The sequence below is a fragment of the Hemiscyllium ocellatum genome, chromosome 42, assembly GCF_020745735.1.
Source record: "Hemiscyllium ocellatum isolate sHemOce1 chromosome 42, sHemOce1.pat.X.cur, whole genome shotgun sequence".
In the NCBI taxonomy this organism is placed as follows: domain Eukaryota; kingdom Metazoa; phylum Chordata; class Chondrichthyes; order Orectolobiformes; family Hemiscylliidae; genus Hemiscyllium; species Hemiscyllium ocellatum.
Window position 1 is genome coordinate 25,505,675 of NC_083442.1, and position 22,836 is coordinate 25,528,510.

Here is a 22,836-nt window from a genome sequence, read left to right on the forward strand (position 1 = left end):
GGGTTTCCTCCGGGTGCTCCGGTTTCCTCCCACAGTCCAAAGATGTGTGGGTCAGGTAAGTTGGCTATGTAGTGTTAGGTAAGGGGTAATGTGGGGGTATGGGTGGGTTGCGCTTCGGCGGGTCGGTGTGGACTTGTTGGGCTGAAGGGCCTGTTTCCACACTGTAAGTAATCTAATCTAATCTAAGGAGGAACCCTCCCAGATGAGGCCCATGCTTCTATTGGGTCGTACATCTCCCACCTGGAAAAATACAAAAATGTCAAACGCCAAAAGATAATTGGTCAAGCTCATCACATGGCTCACTTCTGCTCGCTTGACACATTCAAGCATAGGGATTTTTTTGATATGAAGAATATCTTCAATGTTTGTGTCTTTTTTTGAAAGACTTGTGAGCTTGAGGGATTTTCATTTCCCGTTGCCATCTGGCCAATCAGATTTGAGCTAACCAATCTATACCCTTCGACACTTGCCCAATAAATTGAAGCGATTATTTGAAGATTGGCATTTTGTGCTTGACCTGATTGTGCAAAGTGAACAGCTTCAAGAACATGTCCCTCTTTTCAGCAACATTGAACGATTGTACTACCCATTAACCACTCCCAACTACCTGGTGTTTTCTTGTTTGACTGACCTCCCGCTCCATGACTCACTATCTAGCTAGCTCATTATTTAAAGAAAACGGTCTGGAGGAAAAGTGGGATATTTGCTTCGTTGGTGAAGAAAGGTGAAAGATTATGGATTCAAGTCACAAGGGAAGTATTAATTAATTCAAACCTTGCTTTTTCTTTGTTCTCATTCCACCACACAACATATTGCTGTTTTCTGACAAAAGATCCCACAGATAGCTAAATACCTAACTCTTCAATGTTGGGTGACGCTTGCAAATTCTGGAAACCACCAACAAATTTGGTAGTTGTAGGAGGGACCCCAAGGGAAATTAGATTAGATTACTTACAGTGTGGAAACAGGCCCTTCGGCCCAATAAGTCCACACCGACCCGCCGAAGCGCAATGCACCCATACACCCTACATTTACCCCTTACCTAACACTACGGCAATTTAGCATGGCCAATTCAGCTGACCCGCACATCTTTGGACTGTGGGAGGAAACCAGAGCACCCGGAGGAAACCCACACAGACAAGGGGAGAATGTGCAAACTCCATACAGTCATTCGCCTGAGTCGGGAATTGAACCCGGGTCTCAGGCGCTGTGAGGAAGCAGTGCTAACCACTGTGCCACCGTGCCGCGAAGCAATAATCAGAAGACACCAAAGGTTTGCATTTCTAAGCCCGAAGCTTCAGCAAGGAGATTGAGAGTTAAGCTGAGAAATGACACAATTACAAAATTCTGGGAAAAACCAGTCGGAGTAGGGTTCTGCACGATGACTAGAGATTGCCGCGTGAGCAGAATGCACAAGGATTTGGTTTTGTGAGCAGATCTGAGCCAGCGTGCAGTTGCTTGATAGAGTTGGCACTCTGTAGTTTGGCAGAGGCAGTCAAGGTACCAGACGCAGCTGGTACTTGCTTGACAGCAGGTCGAACTGACTGCTATTGGATGAGATTGGCAGACAAGGCATTTGGCTGAATGGGCAGCATCAGCAGCTGCAGTTGGCACCTATTACCAGAAGCACCACAATTATCAGATGCCATTGGCACTCCTGCATTTGACAGTGACATCACCAGACACAAGGTGCCTGATAGCAACAGAAGTTACACCAGATGCAGTTGGCATAAATGGCACACATACTGTGCACCAAGTGGTGCAAGTACAAATGCCACAGTGATAAGTGAGAAACTGGTCTTTCACATGGCCTGCAACATATCAACATTTGTTGTTTAAACAGAGAAATAATGAAAGCCCATAATTCACATTTTGCACATACCTCCTGTATTTTGTAACATTCCACAGAACTTAAACAGAAGCAATATTTGAAAAACAAAACATTCCCATTGTTAGATAAAGTATTAATTGATTAGCAGAGAATGTTGCAACAGTTGCTAGTAAAACAATATTTGCATTTCTAAGGCATCTATTAAGAACAACTTTTAAGTAGAAAGGCAAACTTTGAGATAACAGTTGAAAGAATGGCATGTCAAGGTTTCATATTTTAAAACAAATGATTTAAAATGCTCTTTATGTGGACAACTTATACTTTAAAGTCCCCATTGAACTTTTAGCATAAATCATGGTGATACATTACCTCGCCCCTTAAGTGGGAAATACATCATTTGAAAGTGAATCAAAAATCATTCCCAGCTCTCAATGGCTTACTTCCTTTTTTTAAACTCACCTAGTGAGTAGTTTGCGAATTCAGAACAGATTCGCTATGTGAAAGTTACATTGGTGATTTTTTTTCCCACTTGTCCGACTTTCCTTGGTTTCCTGAATCCTTATGAACTTGGTCTCTTTAATCTGAGCACAGTGAAAGACTGGCTGACTCTTCCTCCTCCTGTTTTCTCTCTTTCAGATGACTACACAGCCCAAACCAACTGGTATTTGCGTGTCACAAAATCATTGCTTTAGATGGAAGTGTCATTAGAGAGAGAGAGAGAGATAACGAGCATTGAATTTAATCTGAAGTCATCACTTCTCAGGCAATGAGCATCGTTGAATAAAGTCTACATGGTAACCTCAGCCAGTATTAGAATGGAAACCATGCCACAGGCATCACCAGCTGTCCAGCTAACTGAGCTAACTGATCCTCTATACATATGTAAATATATACAGAGAAAGAGAGAGAGAGAGAAAGTTATTTTAACTGTGCAAATATTATTCATGACCAAAATATCTACTGGAAAATCCTGCCAGGAGTGTACTATAGTACAACAGCACTATGGAATAGCTACAAGATTAGCTCAGAGTGACGATCTTCCTCAGACCCATTTAACTTTCTCAAATGTCAACACTGTTACATTGGCACTACACAGCATGGTGGCTCAGTGGTCAGTACTGCTGCCTCACAGTGTTAAGGACCTGGGTTTAGTTCCACTGTTGGGCGACTGAGTGGGAGCTTGCACGTTCTCCCCTGAGTCAATACAGGTTTCCTCAGTGTGGTCCGGTTTCCTCCCACAGTCCAAAGATGTGCAGGTTGGCTGGATTGGCCATGCTAAATTGCTCATAGTGCTCAGGGATGCGCAGGTTCGGTGAGTTAGCCATGGGAAATGTGGGGTCACTGGATGTGGGTGGGATGCTCTTCGGAGGGTCAGGGTGGCCTCATTGGGCCAAATGACCTGCTTCCATGTTGTAAGGATTCTATGATCCACCTTTTAGCTGGCAGGACCTCTGCTGAATGCTTCAATCCCAATGTGATGTGATCACCATATCAGATTAGAACATCCTTCGGTGCTCTCTGTCCAAACACCAGTGTGGTTTTCTGGTCAGTTGGTACTGCCTCGGTTGTGAGCTCACTTGCTTTCCCATTCCTGGAACACCCAGGTAGACAAATCCAACCTTTGATAAGGAAGGACCTCAAATGTCATCATATTTTAACAGATTTAACAAGTCCAATTTCAAATAACCTCCCTTCCCATCTCCTGACTCCCTTCCCTGCCCCTTCTCCTCCCTTCCACTCCTCCCTGCCACCAACTGGATTAATTCCTCCCATTGACCAACCAGGTCATACCCTCTACCTGTCTCCACCGATCCCTACTTCACCACACTGCCACTGCCACCCCCTTTATCTGCAGCTCCCTCCACACCCACCCCCTCCACTCCTGAAGAAGGGTTACACACAAAACGATGACTTCTCCACCTCCTGGTGCTGCCTCGCTTGCCTGACTGTTCTTCCAGCCTCCTGCTTGTCTACCTTGGATTCCAGCATCTGCAGTTTTTTTTTGTCTCTATCTAAGGCATCAGACAGGCCAATGAGAGGACAGAGGTCCCATTAAAATCTACGCTTGTTCTCCTGTTTATTTTTAACAGCTATTTTATTCCCTGTTTTTGACAGCTCTTTAATCCTGGATTGGATGATTAAGGAGCTCATCCATTGAAGATGGAGCCACATGCTCACTCCAACTCTTTAAATGTTCTGGCTGTATCCCAAACTGCCCCATTTGGATACTGTCCGCTGAAAACAGCCATTAATTTGTGCAGCTGAAATTGGATTTTACGAGAGAGTTGTTCCCTGTAAGTGGAGGCTGAGAGAGTTGAACTCTGCCACATGAACCTGAACCTAACTCAAGTGCCTTCCCACCACTTGGCGTACTTGCGTCTCTGCATTGCACACAGCAGTTGCTACTCGGTAGATGGTGCCACACTTTTGGAATGACCTCATGGTGGACAATTTAAATTCACTGCTGGGAACAAAACCTTCAATGCTTTGACATACAAAGAAAGGATTACATTTATATGTCACCTTTCACATCCTCTGGCGCATTTTACTGCTAATTTGTAAAAGTGAATTATGATTGTTTATATCATAGCAGCCTATCTGGAGACAGCAAGCTTCTTTTTACTTATTCATTCACAGGATATGAGAGCATCACTGGCCAGGCCAGCATTTTATTGCCCATCCTTAATTGCCCAGAGGGCAAATAATAGTCAACTAGATTGCTGTGAGTCTGGAGTTACATGTAGGCCAGACCAGGTAAGGATGGCAGTTTCCTTCCCTAAAGGACATTAGTGAATCAGATGGGTTTTTCCCAACAAAGGAATGGCAATGGCCTAGTGGTATTATCGATAAATTATCAATTCAGAAATCTGGGGACCTGTGTCTAATGATGACCATGAAGCCATTGTCAAGTGCCAGGGAAAACCCATCTGGTTGATTCCCTGAAGGGTATTTCTGAGCATGATGGGTTTTTCACACAGCTGACAATGAATTCATGATCATCATTTACTCTCTTACTTCCAGGTTTTTATTCAATTCAGTTCCCACTGTCTGCCATGAGGGAATTCAAACTCAGAACACTACCTGGTTCTCTGGATTAACAGTCCAGGGATAATACCATTAGGCCATCACTTCCCCTGCAAATAGCAACATGGCATTGACCAAGGTAATTTGTTTTTAATGGCATTGGCCTGGTGAACTCATGTTTTCTTCTACAAAGCAGTGCCATGCTCCTTCGATGCCAACCTGAGAGAGCAGATTATCCTAAATGTCTTATTTGCAAGACAACATCTCTGACAGTGCTCAACTCCCACAAACATTGGATGAGAAGAACCGTTACCAAAAAGGAGTACAAATTTCATGACCTCTTCACCTTTTCTGATCATTTCTCTTTTGTTTACTCTCAAAGTAAGTTATACCACCATCCAGATGTTTTCTGATCATTTACCCAACCTCAATGCAGTATTCTCAACCTTAGCATCACTTTCCTGCATGATCCCGATATCTTTTCATGTCATTAGTATCTAAACATCCATTGATTTCTGTCTAAAATATGCTCAATGATTTATCTTCCACAGCCCTCTGGTATAGAGAATTCCAAAGAGATGCCACTCTCTGAGGGAAGGTATGATAAATAGACAAAGTCTTTTCCCTGGGCTGGGGGAATCCAAAATTAGGAGGCATAGGTTTAGGGTGAGAGGGGAAAGACATAAAAGAGACCTAAGGGGCAACTTTTTCACACAGAGGGTGGTATATGCATGGAATGAACTGCCAGAGGAAGTGGTGGAGGCTAGTACAATTGCAATGTTTAAAAGGCATCTGGGTACATGAACAGGAAGGGATTGGAGGGATATGGGCCAGGCGTTGGCAGGTGGGACTAGATTGGGTTGGGATATTTGGTCGGCATGGACAAGTTGGACTGAAGGATCTGTTTCCGTGTTTGACTCTGTGACTCTATCTCAGTCTTAAATGGTTAACTCTTTATTCTGACACTATGCATCCTGGTTCCAGGCTCATCAGCCAGTAGGAACATCCATCGACAAGTATCTTGTCACTCTCTTGAATAATTTTAAAAAAGTTTTAAGGATTGCTGCTTATTCTTTTAAGTTCTAGAGAATACAGGCCCAGTTTCCTCAATCTCTCCTCATAAGACGGTGCAGACATCCTAGGGGTTAGCCTGGTGTACATTCCTTGCAATTATAACCTTCCTTAGATAAGGAGAAAATGCTGAACACAATATTCCAAGTGAGGTTGCCTTGAGATTCCATACACCTGCACCAAGACCTCTTTACTCCCATACATAAATCCTCTTGTGATCAAAGCCTTCCTAATCGCTTGCTGCACTTGCAAGGTCCCTTTGGACACAAGTCACTTTGGACACTGCACGTCACAGACTGTCATTGAGATCTGGAGCATTAGAATTGCAGTTTCAGTTACAATTACAGCCACGATTCCTGCTCCTGACTGCAGTCCGATCTGCGTCTTCCCACTGATAAAGGACATGTCCAGGAAATTCTACCAAAATGTGCTTTGTGCATTAAAATGTAAGCATCCTAAAACAGAGCCATAGAGTCATGCAGAACAGAAACAGATCCTTCGGTCCAACCAATCCACATCAACCATGTTCCCAAACTAAACTAGTCCCATTTGCCAGCGTTTGGTCGCTATACCTCTAAACCTTTCCTATTCATGTCCTTCTCCAAAGGTCTTTTAAATGTTGTAAACTACCACTTTCTCTGGCATTTCATTCCACACACGAACCATCTTTTCTGTGAAAAAGTTGCCCCTCAGGTCCCTTTTAAATCTTTCTCCTCTCACCTTAAACCGATGCCCTCCAGTTTTGAACTCCCTCACCCTTAAGGAAAAGAGCTTTGCTATTCACTTTATCCATGCCCCTCATGATTTAATAAACCTCTGTAAGGTCACCTCTCCTACGGTCCAGTGAAAATAAAGGAGGAAGGGGCAGAGCTCCCCTTTTAAAAATTAAGCAATGACAAACCTGAAATCTAAAGCAAACATTGACATTTTGCGAAATAAAGGCCATGTAGAGTTGCTTCAATGTCATCAGATACACATTCATGCTCCACGCACTGATAGACAGAATTTAAATCATGAGCCATTTACAAGGTGTACAACTTATCATTTCTATCCTGTCACAAGCTTCAATCTCTGTACTGCCATCACCATGCAACATGGTGTCATTATCCATCAACCTGTGTCTGTTGTCAATCTCCAAATGTCATGTTAACAACTTTGGTTAAAGGAATAAGGAAGCCAAAGGTTATGCGTGATAAGAAAATTTTAAACTCGTACGTCTTACAGAAGTAGCCCAGTATATGGGTGAGCTTGTTTTACTGATGGCTCAGAAAGTATGGAATTTCTCATTCCCAAAAGACGAAACAAGCTGAGATAATTGCACCTTACAAAATGAATAGATTTTTGTTCCGTACTGAACAGTAGGAGTCAAGTGGAAATAAGACACAGAAGCAATAATGTTAGTGAGGGAAAGAATACGACTGAGGGGCTGAAAGGTCTACTCCAACTCTCCAAAGGCATGTTAGGCACTGAAAAATATGTGCCAACCAGCAGACAGTTAAAGCTTTATTGGAAATGAGTAAAATCTCTATTTATGAAGCTAAAATATTTACATGCTGAATTAGAAACCTTGGAAGCGTAGTATTCTGGCAATGAGGTGATATTTGTGCAGAGGTTGATGGGCTACAGGATACAAAGAGAATGGTCATGGATCACTCATGTAAGGCCTTTGAGTTTTGCTTGCCGGTACAATGACATGAACCACATGAGACTCTCTCCACTGTGTTACTGTGAAAGAAACCATGAACTCTCCAATTCACCCGCTACACAATACTCTACAAAGCTTTTATTCATGAAGACACTATCCTCTTAAAATTCAAAAAACAATGACATGCCCCAGCACAATATCAAATTTATTTGTCATGGTGAGCATTCCTTTGTTCATTTTTGATAACTTAGAGAATCTGTTTGATGGTTAATAAAGAATTGACTTGGCTACTCATGGTATAATTGAAGGAAATATCTTAAATGCGGATGACATAATCAGGGGAATTAATGTACATTCTTGCTGATATCTCAGGAGGTGGCAACAAATTTTCACATGTGCATAGAGTAGATGAATGAAAATGGATGATGGAACAGATGCTGAGGAATGGAGAAAGGGTTGTGAGAAGAAACTATCTGAAAACCGGGTCCACGCAATGGGCTTTAACAGGATGGAGCGACAAACTAAAAGGGTTTGATGGTAGCTTTTAAAGAGTAAGGTCAACGTGATTACCATTCTGGCCAAAGGAGGAATGGGGAGCCACAATGGGTTAAAGTCAACAGATTACAGAACAACCTCGATTATCCAAACATCAACTATCTGAATTTCAGATTATGTGAGCAAGACCTCAAGGTCCTGTAAAAATGCTAACCATTATCCAAACAATCTGTAATCCAAATTCTCAATTATTCGCACAAAATACTCCCCGCCCGTCTTGTTTGGATAATCGAGGTTGTTCTGTTATTGGTGCTGCAATGGAAGTAAGGTCCAAGGACATAGTTGAGATTGGGAAAGGTTGAGGGAGATGTGGCAGGACAAATGAAATTCAATGTTTTGGCAGATGGGAATTAATAATTGTCAACAAGGGGATTGGATGGAGTGACAAACAGGACATGATCTTATCGCCAGGATATTAACATATTGGTATTTTATGGAGGATTGGAACCGAGTATTGAAGAAATTGAATCTTGAAACTAATGGAAAGTTTGGCAGTGATGTTGAGGTTATGGTACAGCAGCACTGAGTTAGAAATAAGTGGTTTTAGTATACGGATAGAATACAGGGCTTTTGAAACTCAGCTTTGGGTCAAAGGTAATGCTAAGATTTGATGCTGTGAATGTCAAAAGAAAGGAATGAACTCAGGAGGGCAGAGGTTCATAATTTTCCAGAAGCATTAACTGGTCGTAATGGAGTATGGTACTGAGGTGAACAAGATAACTTGGAACAAGATGGTGTCACTTTCAAGTTTTACTGTATTCCTCTCCTGCATTAGGGCATCTGTTTCTCTGAAGCTCGATTGGATGAATTCTTGTCTGATCCATGGCTAGCCTAATGGCATGGTTGAGGGAGGTGGTGGAGGGATTGGCTAGCCCAATGGCACAGGTCATTTGTCGAGGGCAGTGGTGGAGAGATGTGACAGGGTTTACCTGACGATAGATGGCCCCATGGTTACAAAAGCGAACACTGAGTGACTGCAGGCAGGTACAACTGAGAAAAAGCTGATAACAGTCAGGGAATGGGACACACACCCATGATATCTTGTGAAAACTGCTTTGATCATGGCATCCGGCAGCTATCTTAGCTAATGATGTGGCCACCTTACATTTCGACTCCACAGTGAAATTGAAGAGAGTAGCTCAGTCGGGATTTTTAAAAAAACAATTCAGCATTTCAGGTAAGTAATTATTAGTCAATGTGAACACAATTCATGTTCAGCACTTTCCTGTAAGGCACAGCATGTGGAAACACAGCTCAACAAACAAGGTAAAAAAAAGCATAGAACCATGACATTGAATTGATAGTTTGTGTCAATTCCAGTGCTCCCACCAAGCTTTAAGTATTGGCATGGGTGTGAAAGTTTAACTGAAATGCAACACCTGTAGATTTCCTTCTGTCAAAGTTGGATGGTTTTGAGTTATATAACATTGGGGTAAAGTACATACAGTTACAGATCCATCAGAGCATAATTGTTTTAGTTGCTAAATTAACCACATCGACTGACACGAATATTGAATATTATTCTTTTACCGCAGTGAAGACGCTGAATTGGGTGAGTGGTGACACTGAGTGTGATGACACAATAGAGACTCGAAGTTCTTAAGGGGAGGCATTTAAAGCAAATTCTCAGACTGCATTTTGTACCAGAGCTTCCCAGGCTAAAGCCCTGAGTTCAATGCTGGCTCAATACATTCAGTTCCTAGCTCTGACTTCACGAGTGTTGAATTGGTATTTGTTCTTTGGGCAGATGAAATGGTCCACCTCGCCACCAGACATGCTTGATGTCACTGAAAGGTAGCAAACACCCAGGAAACAGTTAACCAGCATTCCCAACGAGCCCAGCACAGCAGCTGAGACCAACATTAAATTCATCAGCCTTGATGCTGACGGCAATTGCTTTAACATTCTGACATTGGCAGAAAAAGAAAGATTATTTGCAAACAGCAACTCCTGGATTGTCAGTAAAAGTAACACATTTGTGTATTTGCCAATTGAGAGAAGGGACATTAAATGGGCAAATTAAATTGCACTTGGCGTCGAATGTTATTTGTCAGTGATTTCAAGCACATGATTCTCGATTATATCTCTTGGCCAGCTAACTACACACAACACAATGTGGTGACTTGTCAAAGCCAAGCGGCTTTAGCTGACGAAGGCCCATCTTAAAGGCACAAATCTCATTTTAAATTTGACCACTACCTCCTCGGCCTTCGCTGTCTGCAGGCTTCACCTGAATCGGGCGGTTCATCTGCAAAGAACAAGAAGAGAAAGGGGCGATTAGGCACTCCAGAGTGAGAATACTTTAAACAGAATTCCTAAGATTCCATCAAAGACGTCTTCTTTCTCTTTTCACTGACCAAGCAACAGCACACTTGAACATGTAAATTTCCAATTCACAACGGATACTTGAAATCACCAAGAAGATGTCAAGAAAGGTTGGTGACCAAAACCAGTCAATGCAGGACCACAAACTCTAAACAGGGAATTATATTAAGTTAAATAATGATTGGAACTTAAAACTAGCAAATAACTGATTGCTCATCACTAATGTCCTTTAGGGAAACTGCCATCCTTACATGTCTGGCCTACATGTGACTCCAGACCTACAGCAATGCGGCTGACTCTTAACTGCCCTGTGGGCAATTAGGGATGGGTAATAAATGCTGGCCTGGCAAGTGATGCCCATATCCCGTGAATGAATGAAAAGAAACAAACTCAGTTGGTCAATCTTAAGAATAATTTTCAACTGCAGGAAAACTCAAACTTTGTACAACGTGGACTCAGAGGCAGTGAGAGATTCTCGGACCACCCAGTGGCTTGAAAATCTGCCGAGCATCCAACTCCAGGTAATTGTTCTCCTACTCAAATGTACCTAGTAGATACCAGTTCAATTCAGGTGTTGCAAACAATGCCAGGTTATGGGTGCAACTTACGACTTAACAGAGTCAGATACTCTCTCAGGAACAACACTTGTGACAGGCTAAGAGAATTGAATTTGAAGCGTTAAATATTCTCCCAAGACTGTGCAGGATGGCTGTTTCCCTTGCCCTAGGGGACGGTTTAAGAGCAGAAGATGTGTCTCAGAACCATGGGCAATCATTTAGGACTGAGACAAGGAGGAATTTCACTACCTGGAGGACAGTGAATCTTGACAATGCTCTACCCAAAGAGAATCTGCAAGTCATTGAATAAATTCAGTACAAAACTGAATAGATGTTGATGTAGAAATGTAGAAAATAGGTGCCCTTCAGTCCTGCTCCATCATTCAATATGATCGTAGCTGATCATCCAATTCAGTAGATGGTTCCTGATTTCTCCCCACACTCTTTGATCCATTTAGACCTGAGAACTATGTCTAATTCCTTCTTGAAAGCATTTAACATTTTGGCTTCAACTACTTTCTGGGGCAGAAAATTCCACTCTTACCACTGTCTAGGTGGTGATGAAAACTTCTCCTCATCCCAGTCCTTAATGGCCTATGCCATACCCCCAGACTGTAATCCCTGGTTCTAGACTCCCGGATCATCCCTCCTGCCTTTACTCTACCTCATCCTATTTACAGATTTCTTTGGGATATCAAAGTTGCAATGGGATATTGCAGGAAATTGGGATTGAATGAGAAGATCAGCTGGTTGAATGGTTGAGCAGGATAAGAGGGGCTGAATGGCCCACTGCTGCTCCTATCTCCGAGATGCTCCAGGGTATCTCCTCAGGTTCCCGTTTGTGCGCTGCCCCCTACCAATCCCGCCAACATCCCACAACAAACCTGACATTGTCTTTGTCATTTATGCCTGTTTCAGAACAATTGCTAACTTTGTGGCACATCAGCGCCAACAGGACCCAGGACTGACCAACGCCTTTGAATAACCAACTGCAAAGATACTTTTAAGGAGAATTCATCATTTCAACACATGCAAGAATGCAACCAGATACCTTGCAAAGTAGTTTAAATGATGAATTCCTTTTCTTTGCTGTAGGACACGAGCCACTCGGTGACCTCCAGACAACCTCAACGTCAATCACTGAGCGAGGGGAAAACTCAGTCACTCCTGATGGCGATTTATTGGCCAATGCCACAGGCCATGAATATGCCGATGGCAGAGACGGGCATTCTCCCTGTGTCTAAGTGGGTTTCCTCCGGGTGCTCCAGTTTCCTCCCACAGTCCAAAAATGTGCAGGTTAGGTGAATTGGCCATGCTAAATTGCCCGTAGTGTTAGGTGAAGGGGTAAATGTAGGGGAATGAATCTGGGTGGGTTGCGCTTTGGCGGGTCGGTGTGGTCTTGTTGGGCTGAAGGGCCTGTTTCCACACTGTAAGTAATCTAATCTAATCTAGAATAACAGGTTCAGAACACACTGTGATGTTAATCGATATTGAAATGGCTCAAAAAAAGGATTTCATGATCTGAAGACACCCCATCAGACTGTGTAGCCCAATTAAGTATTTCTAAAGCATAATTGCTATTGTAATGTGAAAAACAGAGCAGCCAATAAAAACGCTATGAGAAGCAATCATCAGCCAGAGCTCTTGGCAAACTACTCTTGCTCTTCTTCAAACATTGCCACAGGATCTATTATATTCACCTGAGAGGATAGAATGGCCCTTGGTTTAACCTCTCCCCCGCGAGACAGTATCCGTGACTACAGTGCTGCACTCCAGCCGAGATGCTTGGTCTCACTTTTCTGGAGAAAGTGAGGACTGCAGATGCTGGAGTTCACTGCTGAAAAATGTGTTGCTGGAAAAGCGCAGCAGGTCAGGCAGCATCCAAGGAACAGGAGAATCGACGTTTCGGGCATAAATCCTGAAGAAGGGCTTATGCCCGAAATGTCGATTCTCCTGCTCCTTGGATGTTGCCTGACCTCCTGCGCTTTTCCAGCAACACATTTTTCAGCTCATGTTTCCGGAACCTACATCCTAAGACTCAAAATAAGCGATGTCAACTGACTCGTGCCTCCAAACTGACTGGGGACTTGGGTTCAAATCCCACAACGCCAGATGTTGGGATTCAAATTCAAGAAATATCTGGAATAACAAGCTAGTCTGCGACCACTCTTGATGATTGTGAGAATCTGCCGGGTTCAAGAATGTCCTTTAGGGAAAAAGTTCTGCTGTCCTATCTGGTTAGGCTGTGACTCCAGACCCATCCAGAATGCCTACCGTGCAAAAAAGGCCATTCGGCCTATTGACTCTACACCAACTCTCTGAAGAGTAACCCCTCCCCACCCCCCAATTAACCCGACATTTATCACAACTAATCCACCTTTGGGCTGTGGAAGGAAACTGGAGCACCCATACAGACACTGGGAGAACATGCAAACTCCACACACACAGTTACTCCCAAAGATGGGAACTGAACCTAGGTCCCTGGTGCTGTGAGGTGCACTGCTAATCACTGTGCCATCCATGCCACCCACAACAATGTGGTTCGATTCTTGACGACCTTCTGGGCAATTAGGGATGGGTCCCATCCTAAAAACAAACTCAAAATCCATTAGTAGGCTTCAGCAAGCATCAGAGCAAAGAAATTTCTTTTCCACTAAATCATTTTCTGCATATGTGAGGGCTTCGTATTGCAATTAAAGTTAAATCTTTCTTTTTGGCAACTTTTAATATCCGGAACATGGAAACCCCCCACCAATTCACCATGCCCCACATAATAGCTTCATCTATCATAAATTCTTCACCTTAAAATTAATCTTCTCCTCTTAATGGCCTGTGTTCATCCAACACTCCTCATTCTCAAAAGTAAATAATTCATTCAGAAATTAATCCTGACTGAGAATTATCTACTGTGTAAAAAAAGTCCTCACAAATGGACTGTTCAATCAAATATCCTGGTAAGTACAGGGTTTCCAACAGAGGAGACTCCCTTCATCTGTTATATCCACATGCTCATAGTTATAAAAATAAGTTAGCCTGATAACCAAGCAGTGATTCACAGAATCTCAGAATTGTTAGAATGCAGAAGTAGGCCATTTGGCCCATCTTGTCTGTTCTGGCTCTTCAAATGAGCAATGCGCCTAATGCCTAGTGTGGCACAGTGGTTAGCACTGCTACTTCACAGCAAGCAAGAACCCAGGTTCAATTGTACCTTCAGCTGACTATCAGTGTGGAGTTTGCAGACTCTCCCTGTGTCTGCAGGGGTTTGCTCTGGGCACTCTGGTTTCCTCCCACAGTCGAACAATATGTAGCTTAGGTGGATTGGCCATGGGGAAATTGTCCGTAGTGTGCAGGGATGTGCAGCCTTGGTAGTTTAGCCATGGGAAAGGCAAAGTCACAGGGATGGGGTGGGATGCTCTCTGGAGGGTTGGTGTGGACTCAATGGACCAAATGGCCTGCTTCCATACTTCCATTTTATGTCTTTGCCTGATAAACCTGAGTACTCTTCCCTTTCAGATGATAAACAATTTCTCTCTCAAGCATTCGATGGAACCCACCTTCACCACACTCTCTGGCAACTTAAACCACTCACTACATGAAAAATATTGTTGTGTGTTTGCATCGTTTTGGGAAGTACTTTGAAAGATACAATTGTTTGTTTCTAGTAAACCTGTTTGCTATAAAACATAATTCATTTACTGGTGGTATTTGCTTCTCATCTATGTTGCAATGTTGACATGCTCCTTTGAAAATGTGTCTGTTATACATACTTGTGAAAAATCCAGTGGATGGAATTGCGGACATGTTCAAGGCACTGGGAAAAATTTTAATGTGACAAAACATCTGGATTTGGGTTGGATGGGGGGTCAAACTGTATCCTGAACTCAGCTGACTTCCACTGCAGGTTCGAATGGGCACGATGTGGACAAAGCCAGACACGACACCAGGTTTTAATCGAACAGGTTTAATTGAAATCACAGGCTTTCAGAGCGTTACTCCTTTGTAAGGTAAAGTGCAGTCCACTCCACTGCACCAGATGAAGGAGCAGCACTCTGAAAGCTTGTGAAATCAGATAAACCTGTTGGACTATAACCCAGTGTCGTGTGACTTCTAGGTTTGAATGGAGGCAGACCATAGGGGCTTTGACTAACTAACTCATGAGAGGCATGTTGCCACTTTGAATACAGTAATGTGATTTGAAACTTCTTTTTTAGGTCCTATCCGGGTGCTCCGGTTTCCTCCCACAGTCCAAAGATGTGCGGGTCAGGTGAATTGGCCATGCTAAATTGCCCCTAGTGTTAGGTAAGGGATAAAGGTAGGGGTATGGGTGGGTTGCACTTCGGCGGGTTGGTGTGGACTTGTTGGGCCAAAGGGCCTGTTTCCACAATGTAAGTAATCTATTGAGAAGGGCTGGGAAGCCAAGCAGTAAAATTAAGGTGCAGCGAATAGATATTTTCATTCATCTCCTGGATGCAGAGTACTTGTGCAAACTACCCTTTAGGAACTAACTAACAATCCAATCTTTCCAATATCTCTTGACCTCCCCACAAATCCTTCCATCTTTTCCCCTCCCCCAGAACATTGATTTCCCCCAAGCTCCTGACTCCCAGCAACCAGGTCTATCCTGTCAGCCCCAGAGGTGAATCTTTTCCCCTAGGAATTGAAAGGTCCCCTTTTCTCTAGGATTGAAAACTCCCCCAATCTTGTCCTCTGGCCTCTTCCATATTTTAAACTAGAACCCAAGCTTTTCAATCAAGTGTCACAAAGCTAGTCCTTATTTTGTTAAAATCTGTTCCTTGGCTCAAGGGTACTCTATCCTTGATTTTTCTCAGCAGGGTAATAAACCAGGCTGGGCTCTGATCAGACTGGATTGGTACGGAGATGAAAAGAATTTTGAGAGGCCTTTTATTTATGCGTAAACAGATGAGACTTCAGGCCAAAGTGGTCATGTTTTAGAAGTGACCTGTATAATGCAAGGTCAGCTTTCTTGCTGAGCAGTTTAGTTCAGTCAAGAAGTAGTTATGAGTTAAACAGTGAGCTGTGTGGAAACTCTCTCTTCTCTCCTTTTGTAAGCATCTGACCCTCTCTTGTACTGTGTTTTAAAGGGGGTTTGCTTATTGGGACTGTTGTGTGTATTCGGAACAGCATACTTAAGGCTAGTTTGGATAGATTGAGTTTCGTCAGGGTTCTTTATTCTGTTCTTCGTGTTTCACTGTATAATTTTGTGAATTTTTTTTTGTCTGTTTTAAACCTGGTAATCAACCTGGCTAACTTTAGATTAGATTAGATTACTTACAGTGTGGAAACAGGCCCTTCAGCCCAACAAGTCCACACCGACCCACCACCCACCCAGACCCATTCCCCTACATTTACCCCTTCACCTAACACTACGGGCAATTTAGCATGGCCAACTCACCTAACCTGCACATTTTTGGACTGTGGAAGGAAACTGGAGCACCCGAAGGAAACCCACGCAGACACGCGGAGAATGTGCAAACTCCACACAGTTAGTCGCCTGCGGTGGGAATTGAACTCAGGTCTCTGGCGCTGTGAGGCAGCAGTGCTAACCACTGTGCCACTGTGCCACCCACTTAATCTGGTAACTTTCACTGTACATTTACTGAAACAAACTGGTCTGCGCTGCCTGCTTAAGAATGTTTTGAGTGGTCTGGCCTAGTCCATAACAAAAGGAACCTGCCAATGGGCTTCACCACATGTCCTGATCAGGTTAAAATTCACAGGGCTCAAAAGCACATGACTTAGGAGCGGGAGTTGGCAAGTCAGCCCTTGAGTCTGCTCTTCCATTCAATAAGTTGAATTCAATAATATTGAGAAAAGACATTTGGTTGAAACTTGGACTCAACAGGACATTTCACAAGAATACTAATTCAAGGGGAAACCATTTTAACTGTACTGGAAAAGAGTGCACATTGGTTGGCACATAGACTCTGAATTGCCAAGATGGAGCCTTGCTGAATGCACCAGTTAATGATGATTGACATATAATTGTGAGACTTTGTTTAAATTTTTAACTTGCATTTTCCCATCAAATTGGTGAATTGTCCATCCTGTCAGGTCCCTTAAAGACATAAAATTTCAATATGATCATCTCTTAATCTTCTGAACTCTGACAAATTTTGGCTGAACCTTCCTCTATTCCATCATCCCAGCAATTAATTGAGTGAAGCTTCTCTAAACTGTTCTAATGCAATTGCACATTCTCTCTGTGTCTACGTGGGTTTCCTCTGGGTGCTCTGGTCCCCTCCCATAATCCAACGATAAACAGGTTAGGTGGATTGGCCATGGGAAATGCAGGGTTAGAGAGAGAGGGGAGGGGTCTGGGTGGGATGCTGTTCAGAGGGCCATTGTGGACTCAACTAGAGTCTCATCTGTGAGTCTCAACTGTGGGCTCATCTACACTGTAGGGATTCTATGGAAGATGACTGGCCTATGACCATCTTAAGCTCTCATATCTTGGGAACCATTTATAAAATTTGTAAACATGCACCCATTCACTTGCAGCTTTCCAGCTAATGTAAGCGGCTGATCCTAACAGATTTATCCATCAGTAAGGCTATTGGGGATGGGTCATAAATGCCTGGACTAGCCAGCAATGTCCACATCCCATAAACAAACAGAAAACAAATTGCACAAAGAATAGTTCTTCTTGAAACATCCGTGCCTACAGTTTTCAAACAAGCCAGCAAATGCCAACCATTGAGCACAAATGGGATTGAGTCATCAGGCTTCGAGATCAGACTTCCAGGAGCTCTGGGAGGGGAACTGCAGCCGGGACAACATGTTGCTACACCCTTGTGTGACGGTTGTGAAAGCAAACTGTGCACAATTAGCTGAGAACGTGTAATTATCTCTGTGAGAAATTTCTCCATCTGTAGCTTCAAAGAAGGTGTTAACCTGCTCACTTTAAATAGGTCAATACCTCCCTTAAAAAGGGAGATTGAGAAACATTTGTACAGATGTATCCTTTTTAATCTCACACTGTCTGATTCCAACCCATCAATTTGTGGTATTCACAAAAATTATTAGTATACTGGCAGTTCAAAATAGAGGTATCATCTTTGAATGAATTGACAACAAAAATTTGAGATATTTGGGATGGATAATCTGTCCCCAGTCCCCAGCAAGGCCTGTAAATCGAATGCCAATTCCATTTCTAACCCTAATTCCATATCTAACCCTAATTTCACATCAAACCAAATTGTATACCTAAACCCAATTCCATATCTAACAGTAATTCCACATCAAATCCCAATTCCAAATCGAACCCAATTCTGTATGAAAGCCCAATTCCATATCCAATCCCAATTATACATCAAACCCAAATTTCATACCTAACCCAAATTCCAAAGTGAATCCCAATTTCAGGTTAAGTTCCAATTCCATTTCCCACCCTAACCCCATATTTCACCCCAATTCCATATCGTATTCCAATTCCATATCGCATTTCAATTCCATATCTCACCCCAATTCAATATCTCACTCCAATTCCATATTGCACCCCAATTCCATATCGCACTCCAATTCCATTTCTAGCCCCATATTCCAGAACTGGTCCACTCCAAGCTTCACCTGGACCACACAATCCACAGCTCGTTGCTCCCTGATTTTCCACTTTCCTGATACGCAAACTCACTAAAGCTCAGCTAATCATACCTGAATGTGCACCAAATCCTGTTCATCAATCATGCTTGTGCTGTCTTGCCAAATAAAGTGGTTCCCAGTCTGGCCATGCCTCAATTTCAAAATTCTCATCTTTGTTTTCAAACCGCTCTGCTGCCTTGTCAATGTCAAGCCACCAAGAAGCTCAATCTTCACCCCCCACCCCCACTCCACTCCACCCTGACCCCACTACACTACCCATCTCTATAAGCTACTCCAGACCTAATGTCATCGAAGCTCCTCCAAACTGAGATACTTGTGCTTTCAGGGTGACTACGATACTCGGTACCAAGGGCCTAAAATCTGGAATTGCTTTCCTGAACTTCTCTCTTCTCTTTTAAGATGCTTCTTGCATATTTTTCCAGCTGGGATTTTGGTTATTCTGGCTTTAATGCTTCCAAATTCAAGCTCTTCACCGTAACACGTTTGTGACACCATCAGGTACTTTGATATGAATTACACCACTGGATTACTTGCTAGCCAAATAAAAGAAAAGTGGGTCCTACAAACACTGTACCCTTCTAAATATCACATTTGCAGTTGACTTGCTGGCCTCCTTTCATCGCAACATCTGTGCAGAGATCTGAGGCACGCTCAGTGTTTTCAAATTGCTCTTCTGCATTTGGGATTCGAATGGAACGCTATTAGTGGCTCAATTGCACGTAGTACTAAAAATTCACAACAGATGCTAAACATTCTGAGCACCAAACTATAAGAGCAACGTCTTCATGGGGTGGTCAATGTATGAAGATAGCGTTCTGTGATCTTGCTGCATTGCACAGCTCTTGGCTTGACCACACTCGTTGACCGTACAGAAGAGGCAAAACAATTGCTCCGAGCTTGTAGGGACAGTTCAAAGTGATGCAGAAGAGGGATAGCCTTGACCAACATTTGCCCTGAGGCAGTCACTGATAGTGCCCTCATTTTTACATGGATGCCCGCTGTATTGACTCAATAAACCTGTTTCATATTGCCTGATGGAATGTTGTGCTGAAAATGTGTTGCTGGAAAAGTGCAGCAGGACAGGCAGCATCCAAGGAACAGGAGATTCGACGTTTCGGGCATAAGCCCTTCTTCAGGAGTGCCCGAAATGTCGAATCTCCTGTTCCTTGGATGCTGCCTGACCTGCTGCGCTTTTCCAGCAACACATTTTCAGCTCTGATCTCCAGCATCTGCAGACCTCACTTTCTCCTCCCTGATGGAATGTTGTGCCATATTGTGCATTTGGTTGCCCAATGGCTTTGTGGCAGAGTTGTGAAATCTTGATTGGTGCAAACACTGTAGAATCTCATGCCCTGACTGTCGTCAAGATGGATTTCAAAACACTTGAAATTGTTTGTCCTGTCAGCCGCAAGTTCAACACATGTTGATTTATGTTTGACAAGGGTGTTTGAACACAATTGGTTGGCTGAATGATTTTTGATGTAATGCAGCTTGGTGGAAGATAAATACCATGTCGGGAGTGACGTGCTTTGCATTCGAGGTCAGGAATACTGTGCTGCAGTGTTGAATCCAGAGATGCTCTGCACATTATCAGCCAAGGCTCTGTGAGTGGCATTCTCTCCTAAATCCGAAGATGCTTTGGTCCACTCTTAAAATTTAGTTACAATGTCGTAATGAGGGAGTGCACAACAGCTGGGTGTGCCAACAGTTACATAAGATGTTAAATACAAGTCCTGCTTGCTTCAAGGAACACTGCTCTGAAACACAGAAGGGAAATTCTTGGCTGCCAGGCCAGTATCTATCCTTCACCTAACTTCACCAACAGCAAGGTGAACCTGGAATAACTGGTCTTTGGATGACAAGAGAATGTTTCTCCTCATGGGGGAGTCTGGAGCTAGGGCGCCAGGTACAGAGATAGGGGAGCCCATTTGGAACCGAAGAGAAATTTCTTCTCTTAAACGCTCATCTGTGATTAATACTACTTCCATGGATTTGCCAACACCTTGCATACAGCCTTATGTTGTCCGCCATCATGGGCCACATCTACCATAAGAGTCATATAACGAGCCTGACCTTTTGTTTCTAATTCTCTCGTACACTTCTCCCATTCCTGCCTTCTCTGAGGCTTGACAGCATGTGACGGTAGAGGTCAGAGCCACATTGTGACATGAACCATCATCACGTCACCAGCATATGTATTCTCATTATCGTGCAGTCGTTATGCTACTATCTAGTGGGGAACAGTGGAAGATGGGGCTTTGAGTATCTTTAGGACTGAATTTTCTGATGGATGGGTGGAGCTGACAGTTCTGGAGAATAGACAGGAAAGTGGAGTTAAGGCTTCTTCAGATTGATCATGATCATAGTGAATGGTCTTCTCTTGCAACTATCCCTTACTATGTCCTTTGGTTATCAATCTGTGGACTGATTGCAAATTCCATTGTCTAATCGACTATCACGCAAATGTGGTGACCCTTTCAAAATCACTTCCAAGCTTGTCAGCATGGTGGCTCAGTGGTTAGCATTGCTATCTCACAGCGCTAGGGACCCGAGTTTGATTCCAGTTTCAGATGACTGTCCGTGTGGAGTTTGCACATTTTTCCCGTGTGTTTGTGTGGGTTTCCTCTGGGTGCTCTGGCTTCTTCCCACAGTCCAGGTTATGTGGATTGGCCATGCTAAATTATCCAGTAGAGCCCAGGGATGCACAGGCTAGGTTTGATTGGCCATGGTAAATGCAGGGATAGAGTCGAGGGGTGCATCTGGATGGATTCTCTTCGGAGGGTGGGTGTGGACTCGATTGGCTGAATGGCCTGCTTCCACACTGAATGGATACTATGATCACCTGATACTTGGGCTGTGCAGAGGATGTGAATAGAACTACATAAATACAAGTCTTCCTTTATATTCATTGTGATTGGTCATTAGGTAGTTTTCCTGAATACCATTGACCAACAAACAAAAAATGTAATTGCATTTCTTCCAATGATGGAATCAATCAGGGGCTGTATACTGGGCAATCACTCTTTCCTTTTGACCACTGCAGTCATGGAGATACAATGGAGTAGGTGGGATTGCATGACTTGGAGAAATGAGGACTGAGCGAAGATCGGATAGGGGTCTTCAAAATCATATGGGACTTGGACAGAGTAGGTGGGGAGAAACTGTTCCTGTTCAATAATCAAGACCGAGTGGGCACAGGTTGAAACTAAGCGGTGAAACAAGCAATGGAGATATGAAGACAAACTTCGTCACCATGCGAATGGTTAGGATATGGAATGTGCTGCCTGAAAATGCAGAGGACAGAAGTTCAGTCAGGGCATTTGAAAGGGAAGTTGGTTAGGATCTGCCAGGTAAGAATGCACAAAGTTACAGGGAGGTGTTGAAGAAGTGGCATGAGGTGCATTGCTCATTTGGAGAGCTAGCAGGGATACAATGGGCCAAATGACTTCCTTCTGCTCTATAACAAATTTGTCATTCTATTTGAGATTCAGGCAGAATGAGAGATAGAATAGAAGCAAGACAAAATGGTTCAGTAAGAAATGAATAAATGAATGGTCCTTAACATGCAAGAAACAACTCAAAGGCAGCGTAGTGCGATGTCGACTTAACTTTGATGCTGCCTGACCTGCTGCGCTTTTCCAGCAACACATTTTCAGCTCTGATCTCCAGCATCTGCAGCCCTCACTTTCTCCTCGAAGATTTTAACTTTGCAGACCCCAAACATGTGAAAGTTGAATCTCATCTCTGCTGAGTTGATTGTTAGTTGGCTTTAATCAGTGCAGAAGAAAAATTACAAGTGCCTCAGGGTCTGGATGGAGAACTTGCAAAGGCCTCTTGTGATGCAGTGGGTGTTTCGCTGCCTCTGACTCAAGCAGCCCAGGTTCAACTCCCACCTGCTCCAGAGGCATGTCTTAGCATCGCTGAGCAGGTTGATTAACAATATCTACAGGGATTTCCACACCTGACTGATTCCTAGTAATTGCTGCTCAAAAATCAAACACCTGAGAATGGGCGAGTTTCCAATGACAGTCAGAGATGATTATGTGAGTGTCAAAACACAATCCCAATTGGCCAGTTCTCAGGCTTGTCAGAGGTGTAGTCCCAATTCCCTAGAGATAGGATGAAGTGGGGCTGTCACTGCGGACTCCTCACCCCCAGCCGTTAGAGAGTGTGCCTTAAAATGGAGGCACTCTCCCACTCTCTCTCTC

At 43.4% G+C, this 22,836-nt stretch overlaps 1 protein-coding gene across 33 annotated transcripts in view; it reads right to left on the bottom strand.

The window, feature by feature from the left end:
- The window catches only part of celf6 (CUGBP Elav-like family member 6), a 974,597-nt gene that overhangs the window by 229,252 nt on the left and 722,509 nt on the right, over positions 1 to 22,836 (bottom strand). For 32 of the 33 annotated variants that reach the window (XM_060853810.1, XM_060853799.1, XM_060853812.1 and 29 more), the window contains exon 3: positions 10,326 to 10,374. In XM_060853810.1, coding sequence (XP_060709793.1) covers positions 10,326 to 10,374 — 49 coding nt within the window. Of the gene's footprint in view, positions 1 to 10,322; positions 10,375 to 22,836 lie in introns of all 33 variants that reach the window. The other variant, XM_060853782.1, reaches the window with a different exon arrangement.